Source organism: Prionailurus bengalensis, chromosome C1 (genome assembly GCF_016509475.1).
Source record: "Prionailurus bengalensis isolate Pbe53 chromosome C1, Fcat_Pben_1.1_paternal_pri, whole genome shotgun sequence".
NCBI lineage: Eukaryota > Metazoa > Chordata > Mammalia > Carnivora > Felidae > Prionailurus > Prionailurus bengalensis.
In genome coordinates, this window is record NC_057345.1 from 174,848,231 (window position 1) to 174,860,495 (window position 12,265).

Genomic DNA, 12,265 nt, shown 5'->3' on the forward strand with positions numbered 1-12,265 from the left:
ACAGAGTGCAAGCAGCAGAGGGGCAGACAGAGGGAGACCCAGAATCTGAAGCAGGCTCCAGGCTCTGAGCTGTCAACATAGAGCCCGAAACAGGGCTCGAACTCACAAACCGTGAGATCATGACCTGAGCTGAAATTGGACGCTTAACTGACTGAGCCACTCAGGCACCCCTTAAAAAAAGAAATACTGATACAAAACTCTCAGAATAGAAAGTTGAACTTTTGGTTTTTTGAATAATCGATCATATATAGGGATATGCCCCTTAAAATTTAAAGTTATAAGTTAAAGAGAAAACTTCAAAAATACAGTTGAATTTTATATCTTCCAAGTTGTGGTGGAAAAAGAAAACACCTTTTAGGCTTCAAGACTACTCTACTCCTACCTCATGGGTAGTTCTGTGTCATGACTGGGAGTGTCATTTCTAACCTTAGCTCTAGATGTTTTCATTGTTAGTAAGAACTGTTCACAGAAACATCTTGCTGCCTAAAATAGAGTCCTAAAGATTTGTACTACCAAGAGAACTTAAATCAAAGGAACTCTGGTATAAAGTTTAAAATAGAACTTGAAAAGAATACTGTAGTACAGAGCAAGCTATTACTTATTGATAACAAAACGACTTAGAAAACAGAGGGCCAAATTTGAGGTTCTGCCTTGCTATAGCAGGGCCGCTGTCTCTGGGGTTTCGGGGAGAGCCTGGCATGTTTGCCATCACCTTGCCTTAAGGGTATTCCAGCCACTTTAAAGGAAGTTTCCTCAGTATTATGATCTGGACAACAGCTCATTCCATTTTCTATATTTTTATCGAACTGTGTTACCAGTGAATACAATAATTATAAACAACAGATAAAAAATAATGAAGTTTTACAGAGATTTGACAAACAGATTTTACTTTCTGGATACCAGAAAAGATGATTTTGTTCTCCCCAAGTTTCTCCTGGAGTCTTATTGCCTCAAATAGTGGCTTGTGAATCATGGTATCTTGAGTGGAAAATGATCTGATCTGTATTTATGCAACTATTTATATATACTTACAGTTTATATGTATCTATATTTTATATATATAGTATGAACTGTTAATTATAACCTGGATCTTTTCTTTGTGTAAGCCTGATGACATTAACCCTTTGTCAAGCTGTTCATCCTATATTCCCCCATTTCTACCTACACCCACTATGAAAACCTTAGGTATCATTAAGAGGGACACTGAAAACAAAACAGTGAAGTTATGTTTTGTATATGTTATGTATAAGGTGCAGTTTTTGTCAATACTCCTCCAGAAAGAGGGGAAGAAAACACAGAAAAGAGCAACTAAAATGATTAAAGGAAGAAATCAGTTGTGTGAAAAAGTAGGGCTTTCCAGACTGGACAGATGCCAGCCAAGAAAACAAGAAGATAATTAGGATATATAAAATAATGAGAAGTTTAGAAAAGTTAAAGATAATTTTTGTTAAATGGTTTTTCAACACTAGAGTTGTCTTCTGTTGGGAAATTACATTTTGATAAATATATATTTAAAAATTTTTTTTGACGTTTACTTATTTTTGAGAGACAGAGACAGAGCATGTGTGGGGAGGGGCAGAGAGAGAGGGAGACACAGAATCCGAACCAGGCTTCAGGCTCCGAGTTGTCAGCACAGAGCCCAACACGGGGCTCGAACTTACAAGCCGTGAGATCATGACCTGAGCTAAAGTCGGACGCTCAACCAACTGAGCCACCCAGGTGCTTTGATAAATGCGTTCTTAATGCCTGTGTTAATTTAGAAGTTATGCCTACCTTTGAAACTTAAAAAAGAAAAAAGAAGGACTCTTATTTAATTTAAATACTACTGTTTTTTTGAAGAATAACAAATTCTTAGTTGGTCCTTACTGCACACCATGCCCTATTCCAAGTGCTAAAAATGACAGGATAAATTAGAGCCCATCTATGTCCTTAAGGAATTTAGCATCAATAGGGGCAACTTTTATGTAAACATTAGAAGGCAATCATCACCGTGTTTGGGATAATGCTGGGCATAATGCTCTTACATTAAAGATAAGTGATCAAGGTTTCTGGTGTCTCAGGAGATGCAGCATCACGGAGGTTGGAAGCAGTTTGTGTATGGGAAGGTATAACTGAGGCAGTTTGGAATGACTGGCGCATAGTGGCTGTTACAGGCAAGATGGACACATCCTTGCTCTTGTGAAGCCTGTGTTTCATGGAAGACCCACAAAGTAAATACATAATGGGGGAAATTCAGGTAGTGATAAAGGCTGTGGGTTAAAACAAAAAAAGTCAGGTTAACGTGATCGTGCCTAGACAGTGTAAGTGAGAAGGGAGAGTGCATGACTTTGTTGTCAGGGAAAAAGAACCTCTCTGATACGATGACATTTGATCTATGATTTGGATAAACAGAAGGAGCAGAGCTTGAAAAGCCCTGGAGCAAGAGCTGTTAAGGCACAGGGAGCAGCAAGTGTAAATCCAAACATGGGTACTAGCTTGGTGTGTTTAAGGAACAGAGGAAAAGGTCAGGATTGGTAGGAAGGGTGAGTGAGGGCTAGAACTGGCGTGGTAGGGGAGGGTGGGGAGCACTGGTGGAATGACTACACAAATCAGGTAGTGTTTAAATGCTTTGGGAAATGAAGGATTTTAAGAACGAAGGTGGCATATTAACCTTTGGCCGTTTTGAGGAGAGTGGATTTTAGGGGCAAGAACAGAAGTGGGAGCCACTCAGGCTGCTTTAGGGCTCCAGGGAAAGGATGAGAATGGCTTGTCTAGGATAGTACCAGCAGAGACAGGGAAGTGAGCATATTTGTAATGTATTTCAGAGTTTCAAAAGGTTATAGTGACCATTTGTCTCTCGTTTTTCTTTTTTGGAAGAATTTCAAACTTCTTATTTGCTTGTGTTATCTTAATATAAGTTGAGCAAGATGGAGATGAAGTCATTAACTTTCAAATTTCTGAGCCAGACTGCAGTTTCAAAAAACAAAAACCATGCCCACCTAAATTAGAGTTTTGAGAGCTGGAATGAACCTTAGATGAATCTTTTGACGTGTCCCCTCCCTTCCATTTTAAGGATGAAGTATTTTGAGGTCCAGAAAGGTTAAGTGATTTGTTCAAGGTCATACCCAGAATATCTGGCTCCAAGTTAATGTCATTTCGACATAGTTTTGCTTTAATCTCCTTGAATTAGATTTGAATCAGTATTTATTGTGGTAAGTGGGTTGTATGAATACAGGTTTCGCCCTGCTCTCCGAAAGTGGAGCCTTCCCATGAAAACTTTCATTAGCAGAAGTGGTATTCAAGTGAAGAAGCAATTATCATTAATGTGATGTATATAGAAAAATTTTCCAACCCCCCCAAATTTCCCAGACCCAAAAAGTAACCACTCTCAGGGTTTTGTGATACCTTAGGACACATCTTGCTAATGGATGCAAAGAATAAGTTGAGAGAAAGCATAGATGCTCACAGGCACCGTTGAGCGCTACAGGCAGCTTGATGCTGAGAAGTTGGCTGTGGTTCCCAGGGAAGGAGCTCAGGGTGCCCCTCCTGCTGCTCGGGGAGCAGGCAACTCTTAGAACGGTTCATTGTAAAACAAACGCTGAATGCTAGTTTTGCTTTTCTTTGTAAAAGCGAATCCTCTTCAGATTTTTTTCAGTTGGCAAAAAACAGGTACTAATGGAGGTCCTCCCTAAAAGCAAAGTGCTGTAAGGGGAACTTTTGAAAGGAAGATAACTGCATTAAGATCTTTGCCATATAAATAGTAACACTAAGACTTCCCTCTCTCTGCCCTTGTTCTCCTCCTCTCCTTTCCTTCTCCCTTCCTCCTCCTCCTCCTTCTCTTCCTTCTTGTTTCTCTCCAAACTACCCCCTCCCTTCCTTCCTCCCCACAGATATTGCCATTGCTGCTCCCTATGGGGGCGAAGATAAAAAAGGAATTGTTTATATTTTCAATGGAAGATTAACAGGCTTGAATGCAGTACCGTCTCAAATCCTTGAAGGGAAGTGGGCTGCTCGAAGCATGCCACCAAGCTTTGGCTATTCAATGAAAGGAGCCACGGATATAGACAGAAATGGATATCCAGGTGCTTTCCTAGAAATACATACAATTTCTTAGGTTGTTCAGTCCTAATAGCGAATAATTTGTTACTGCTGTCTGGATTTACGTCGTAAGTTATTTCAGTTCAATACTTCAGTTATTGTTCATACCCCTGCTATGTTCTTTAAGGCACTGTTCTCATCACCGAAGGGGATATGAGACAAAGACAGCTGTATTTCCTGGGAGCTTCCAATATAAAACATATACTCTGAGTTTCTTCTTTTGTTGTCCTGAACTCTGTAATGAAATGTCAGACAAAACTTTGAAGGTTCATTCTAGCATTTTAAATGTCTCCTGTATTTTTTAATCATCTAACATTTTTATGGACTTGACTAATCATTGTGATTGTTAAAAGATACATTATCTCATTTAATTCTCCCAGTAAGGCTGGTGAAGCATATAGGCTAGCTTAGGTTGTTATTATGCCATTTTTATGGATGAGAAAAGATTGAGAAAGGTAATTTGCCTGAGGTTGCCTTTTGGTTTGAACCAGGACAGGAACAGAGGCCTTTTTCTAGCAATTGTATACTTTGGAGTATTATAACAGATCTGGTCATAATGGGTCCACTCTTTAAATGAGATATAATGCAGAAGATTTGATTTACCTTTATTATTGAAACAGTTCGTATGAGCCCAATATACAAGTGTGTTGAAGTGCTTTTGGAAATAGGACAGGAATGTGATTCTTGTCTGTTACTGTTATTTCAGAAGATTTTTTGGTTATAAATGCAGTATATTTGTTATAGAACTTTTAGAAAATACAGCAAAGCATATCTTTCAATCATTATTCCAATGCATTCATATATAGTTCTTTAACAAAACAGAATTATACTTTAGGCACTGTTAATAGCATATTTATTCACTCAAAGTATCAGAAATGTTTCCCCATATTGCTAATTATTCTTCTAAATATGAATTATATTTTTCCCATTCTATCAAATGTATCAGATCTTACTTAAGTTTATTTTTGGGCATTTATATCCTTGCATATAATTCTGGTGCATACCTCTGATTATTTCCTTAGGACAAAATTCTAGAATTGCTGTGTCAAAGATACGGCACTTAAAAAAAAAAATCTGTTGATACATGTCATCAAATTATAATCCCATTCCCTCAAAAAGAAGGTTTTGCAGCTCTTTTTAAGCATTCACCAGAATGAGCAATCATTTACCCACATGGGTGCCTACACTGAGGGTCATCTGTTGTTTTTGTAAAAATAATATTAAACTATATGATAGGTAGAAATGTTACTTTGTTCTACTTTATAGTTTTTAATTATCAGGGAGGGTAAGCATTTTTGTTTATATGTATTTACTTTTGTAAATTCCCTTTTTACTTTTTTTTTTTTTGCTCTGTTTCTATTGGGATGTTGTTTTCCTTTCTTTTTTTTTCCTTAGGACAGTGTCTTAAATATTGTGGATAGTAACCCCTTAACACACACACACACACACACACACACACACACACACATCACACACACACACACACACACACACACACACACACATATCTCAGTTTGTCGTATTTGCTTTTTGGGCATAAAGAAGTTCTTAATTTTTAGGTAATCCAATCTACCCATCTTTATGGTTCCTTATGTACTTGTCTGCTTAGAAAGGGTTTCCTCAGATTTACCTTGGGTATATTGTGAAATAGAGCTCTTATTTCATATTTTCTTAATCACGAACCCATTGTACCAGCTGCATATAAAAATTAATGTATTCTGTTCTTATTAATTTGAATGCCATCTGCTGTCCTTCTAAGTATTCTATGTATATGTAATGTGCTTTGTTTTGTTTTGTTTTTGTAACAAAGGGAAAAATTTATAATGAAATTTAGACTTGTAATGAAATTTTGCAATGAAATTGTAAAATCCACAGGCACTTATAAAACTTTTTCCTTTGAGGGGTATATGCATTTGGGTGATATACACTTCCTTATTATTGCTAATTTTTATAAAGTACCCTTTAAAAAGATTCTCATCTTTACAAAGTATCCATTAAAAATATTCTTGTCTCCCTGGATGAAAGATTAGTTTTATGTGGAGTGTATGCCATTTGATACCTTATTTAGAGTTTTCATTTGTTTTTGCCTTTGAGATACTATCTTACAACCATTTAATGAAGAATAGTTTTGAGACTATGTCTAAATCTTTATCACATGAACTGAAAGTTTTATAGAATGGTATATGAATTAAAAAAATTATTATTATTATTTACATGTTTTTCTACTCTCTTTTAAGACTTAATTGTAGGAGCTTTTGGTGTAGATAGAGCTGTATTATACAGGTGAGCACGTTTCCATATCCTGTAATATAGGAATATTACCACTGTTTGAATTTCAGTTTAATTTTCTTGAAGTAATGATAAAATTTGTTCTTTCTAGTCAAGCCTTGCTCAGTCAGCATTTATACAAGGAAATCCCAAAGCAGAAGAAGGTGTAGATTTTTTTATTTAGAAACGCATTCAGAATTTTCTCTCTTTGTTCTTTAAATTATGTTCAAAGATGTTCTTCTGTGTTTTAAATCTCTCTTTAAAATTTATATGAGTTTACATTTTCCTCTAAAAGGCAAGAAGTTAACTTGATGTTTATGCCACAGCATTCTGTGACCACAGGGCAGTATGTAATGACTTCCCAAATCAATATTTTTATTAGAGCAATATATATAAATCCACATAACCTGTATTTCTCAGCTTCATTCATATTCTCAGTTATTCTCTATATTTAATCAATTCCTCATGCTTTAGACTATCATCTGGCATCCCAAGTAGATGAAGATGCTTACACTTTTATGGGCTATGTTTATACATGCCAGAATAACTAACCTGAGTTCTGTGTAATGGAATTTATGTTGGGTCAACTTGATTGTGGCTCTTGGGGCCACGTGTGCCCAATCATTTATCATGACTGAGTAGGCACAGTGCCGTGAGCCTACTATATTTTTATACAGGGCTTAAACCTGTACATCTGAACTTTGGAAAACTATGTATTTTAATTTATTATTTCAGTTTTTAAAATTGCTATTAAAAGGTAATACATATAGGAAAATGCATGTAGTAAAAACTCAATCAGAAAGGACATAAACAAAAATAACATACTTCCTTTCACGCCAGTTACTAGTTTATGAGTATACCCTACCAGGATTATTCTGTGCATTAAAAAATTATGTGTATGTGTTTGCGTATGCATCCTTTGTACATGGTGGGTTTTTTTCCTGTCATATAAAAATTATATTGGATATATCTTAGAGATCATCTCGTATCCACACAGATGGATTTATGTCACTCATTTCCCCTACTGTATTGCATTGCGTTAGGTAGATACCCCACAACGTGGTTAACCATTCTGCTTTCGTGGACTGAGTTCAGATAGGATGGCCACTTGTCCTGCTTTGCCTGGAACTGCGGGATTTACCAGGATGTGGGGCTGTTAGTGCTAAAGTCAGGATGGTCTTCAGCAAACAGGGACAGTTTGTCATTCTGTGTTCAGATTGTTTTTATTCCTTTTGCTGTTATAAACAATGCTTTAGCAAACGTTGTTATATATACAAAAAATGTAAACCTAAAATGCTTAGATCAGTCTAATATTGTAACTAACTTTTTGCTTTCCTTTCTTTTTCTTTCTTCTTTCTTTTTTTAAACCAGGGCCAGACCAGTTATAACTGTAAATGCTGGCCTTGAAGTGTACCCTAGCATTTTAAATCAAGACAATAAAACCTGCCCATTGCCTGGGACAGATCTCAAAGTTTCCTGGTAAGGGCATTAGTTTAATAATATTTACTATTGTTATTATTGGTACAGTCATTATGAAAACAATTGAAAATGAAGGGGGGGCTGAAATTTTGCAGAACAGTTTCTGTGTATATTACTCTCTTTTCATAGATTGGATTATAGAAATGTTGTTCCAGAGTAGATATGTAGAAGGCTCTAAAAATATGCTACAAACTACTATAAACTTCATTAAAAAAAATGATGCATGCTCAATGAATATATTAAAAAAGACAAAAAAGCTAATAAGATCTCAGAACTCATTTATTATTTGATTCTAAACTGACCCATGAACAGTTGTATGAAAAATACATTATTTAATTATTATGAAATATTATTAAATGTTAAATAATATTAAATCTATAAGTAGTATATTACCAATATAATATTCTTCTTGTTCTTCTTGTTCTTCGTGTCCCCTAACTAGTTTCTAAAGAAAAATACAATTTTTTGTAAGTTTAATATCGGAATTCTTCTCTAGTCCAGTGTTTCTCAAGTCTTCATTATTTGTATGCTATTTTTTGCTAGTGTATGATTTTTGCTATACTTTCATTCTACCTGTATTTATAATTAAAATAATTTTTTTCTTTAAATCAATTCATGTTTTACTTAAAAATATTTTAAAATAATATGGAGAAACCCCAGTACCTTTCTCATACATGTCAAAATAAATATAAAATTAAGAAAAACCTTGGCCCATATACTAATAAAATCACCAAGAGTACCTCACTTTGGGGAACACTGTTCTTTAAGTTCCTTGGTTACTCAAAAATCAAAGAACTTTTACAGATGCAGTGAGGAATGATTAGAAGCTGGGAAAATTTTACTTCTAAGAGGCTAATGAAAAAATAATTCTGATTTTGTCTTCAAATTGTTATAGTTATTAGAAAACATTTTTCGAAATTTTATTTCTTTCATTGGATTGCATTAAAAATTTAGTAACATTTTATCTTATATTGATTGGCAGTGAAGTTTTCAAGATTTTAGCTTTAAGTTTTATGGCCTTCCCTTCAATCACCCTGCCTGCCCCTGTGAAATTGCTAGTAATATATTTAAAAGTATGCTAATAACTGTAAAGCTTTGAATATACTAACCAGAGCAGTAGCTTTTGTATCTTTTTGGTTATGGCACATTGTATGAAATACATTTTGTATCATAATGCAGTAAATACATGTGTATAATTAAAACAAAAGTTCCATGAAATCTTACCCTTCAGTCAGTTTTATTTATTTGATTTATTTTTTTAAGATATTGGTTGACACAACCCACTGAACTGATTTCATGACCCATTAAGAAATCATGAAGAACACCGTTCTAGAGGAGCTTTCTAATTAAAGGAAGCTTGGTGGGGGCTTTTAAAAAAGAGAGAGATTATTTTACGTCTGGCCCATCCTTTCTCTCACTTAGATTTATCCACAGGTTCTATAAATTTGAGAGGAGGTTCAGAGATTCTTTTTTTTTTTTTTTTTTTTTGAAATGAAGATACCATGAAAGGAAAGGTGCTTAAATTACTGAAGGATGAGTTAGGACATTCTGTGTATTTTGTGTTTCATGTTTCAAGAATGTTATTATGACATGAAGAAAGATATAAAAGGCTTCACTATATAAACTGTGCATTAGAAATATGAGATTTGGGGGTGATACTCAGCAATATGTTTAAACTGGATTACAGGATTTGTATATATTTTTATTTCTCTACAGTTTTAATGTCAAGTTCTGCTTAAAGGCAGATGGCAAAGGAGCACTTCCCACGAAAATTAGTAAGTATTCTATGGAAAAATTACAGAATGATTCTGCATATACAGCACTTAAAAATGTTTCAGGATATTTGAATAGTTACTCAAATAGTTGTTATCGTTGTTCTTTATTTGGATATGTATGCTTAAAGGCACCTAGCATTGCAACATGATTACCTTGTTGACTCTTAATTCAGATATAAATACATATTTATTTGTTGACATTGTGAACAGAATAGCCCATTGAATGGTAAAGATGGCCTTCAGAAAGTTAAACACTTGCCAATGAGAGATAAATGAATTCTAGGGGAAATAGGTATCATTGTTTATAAATAGATGATCTACTGAAAAGTTCATATTTTATGTCTCAGAGAAACCCCCAGCAATCTAAGCAGCAGAAATGCTTTAGATATAGTGGAAGTCGGAGAAAAAGTTTGGGCCATCCAATTTACCCACACGGCAAATTCCTAACTTGACTCTTCCTTTCCAACATATGGTTTATATGGTCCAGAGAGCAAGGCAGGAGAGCTAAGTAGCCAAGATTGGTCATTGTTAGTGACAAGTGCTGAGAAGCCACTGCAAAGCAGAGGAAGAGGACTGAGTTTGCTGGGTGTGTGTGTGCATGGAAGTTCACATAGAGTGGCAAGGTGGGGTCCCTGGAAGATGACTAAAGACCTGTAGGGAATGTCTGGAGGGGTATTTTGCACAGAGGAAATGGCAATTTCAAGAGGCCTGAGTCAAGAGCATGCTTAGTGTGTTTGAGAGACACAAGGAGAGTGGTGTGGGTGGGTAGAACAGAATTGGAAGCAAAATCACCCTGCATTTTAACCCAAAGTTAACATGAGGTTCAACATTTAGAGAAACTTAGAAACTTGGTTTTAACGTTGAAGACACTACTTAAAGAAGAGCTGAATCTTAGAAGGAAGTCACCCTAACACCGTGCTTCAGACTATTGGTTGCATGTTTGCTTTAATAGAATTCTTGATCTAGTCAACTATATTAGGTCACCTGCTTCACGAGGGACATATTTATCTGACAGTCTGATACGGTAGCTTCATTAAAAGTAGTAGTTGCAGGTGATTCAAACTGTTTATTTGTCATAGTGTTTAATAGAATAATATGGGTGCATATTAGTAAATATTAATCGCAGTCAGTGGGAAATTGCTGCTACTTGTGTTAATGGCGGGAGTCGTAATTCACATATATTTCGTGCTCTGAACTTCTTCCTCTCGGCCTAAATTAAAAGAAAAAATTCCCCTTGCATCTGATAGTTATTTTACTACCATCATTATCTATTGTATGAATTAATATGTGGCTTTACTTTGGGGATAGTTGGATTAATTATTAATTAGCAAATATTCAGGATTAATATGTTGTAGTCTCAATACAATGTATACACATTTTTAGTGAATTATAAGGAAATTGCTTCTTAAGGAATAAATATCTTTGTTTACATGAAAACTCTAGCTATCTAGGACAGATAGGTGTTCATAACGATTATATTAGTTATAAATCCTTTGTATAGATTTCCAGGTGGAGCTTCTTTTGGATAAACTCAAGCAAAAAGGAGCAATTCGACGAGCACTATTTCTCCATAACCGGTCCCCAGGTCACTCCAAGAACATGACTATTTCAAGGGGGGGACAGATGCAGTGTGAGGAACTAATAGCATATCTGCGGGTAAGAGATACTTTTCTCCTTCATCGTCTTTTACTTTTTACTAATTTTTTTCCTTTTCATCTAAATGACTCTCACTTTGTGTGAATTTTTGGGTATTAAATCAAAAGGAAAACACAGAAGAATACACTTGAGGAAGTTTAGCTTTTTAATGTATCAAACCTGAGTAATGGATTTTTCTTCCTTACAAACTGGATATTTCAACTGGTCTTTCTGCGACATTGCTACTGAATAAATTATAACAAACCTATTTCTTAAATATTGCTAGACTCTCAAAACATAAAATAAATCCCCACGGTCCAAAAAAAAATAAAAATAAAAAATCAGTTAAAAAACTACATTGGCAAAATTTGACTTGTGACTTGTGTGCAAATACGTGAGCCAGAGTGTCTGGGGAAGGATGAACAGTAATTGCAGATACCACTGGCACAGGAATTCAGACTCATCTGGGACTTTTGCAAGCCAGGGGTCTGACTTGAGCCTCCTACTTGCCATTATATAGAAGAATACACACACACACACACACACACACACGTATATGTGAATATATCTATATATATTCATTGTTTTTTTGGTAAAAGCAAAAACAAAAACAATCCAAATAACCTTTGATAGGAGAATAGATAAATACATTATGGTTATTATTATATGATGAATATTACTCAACAGTAAAAGTTAACCTCAGCTACTTGCAACAGGATGGATAAACCTTAACAAGAATGTTGAATAGAAAGCACATTACAGAGGGGCGCCTGGGTGGCTCAGTCAGTTAAATGTCCGACTTCGGCCCAGGTCATGATCTCACGGTTCGTGAGTTCAAGCCCCGTGTTGGGCTCTGTGCTGACAGCTCAGAGCCTGGAGCCTGCTTCGAATTCTGTGTCTCCTTCTCTCTCTGCTCCTCCCCCGCTCATGCTCTGTCTCTCTCTCTCTCTCTCTGTCAAAAATAAATAAAAACATTTAAAAAATTATTAAAAAGAAAGCAAGTTACAGAAAAATTCACATGGCCTCACTTT

General features: G+C 35.5%; 1 protein-coding gene across 1 annotated transcript in view; it reads left to right on the plus strand.

Moving 5' to 3' along the window:
* Window positions 1-12,265, plus strand: part of ITGAV (integrin subunit alpha V) — a 92,526-nt gene that overhangs the window by 57,287 nt on the left and 22,974 nt on the right. Inside the window, exons 13-17 of the mRNA XM_043577244.1 lie at window positions 3,870-4,061; window positions 6,315-6,360; window positions 7,717-7,824; window positions 9,541-9,599; window positions 11,101-11,255. Of these exons, the coding sequence (XP_043433179.1) occupies window positions 3,870-4,061; window positions 6,315-6,360; window positions 7,717-7,824; window positions 9,541-9,599; window positions 11,101-11,255 (560 nt within the window). The remainder of the gene's footprint in view (window positions 1-3,869; window positions 4,062-6,314; window positions 6,361-7,716; window positions 7,825-9,540; window positions 9,600-11,100; window positions 11,256-12,265) is intronic.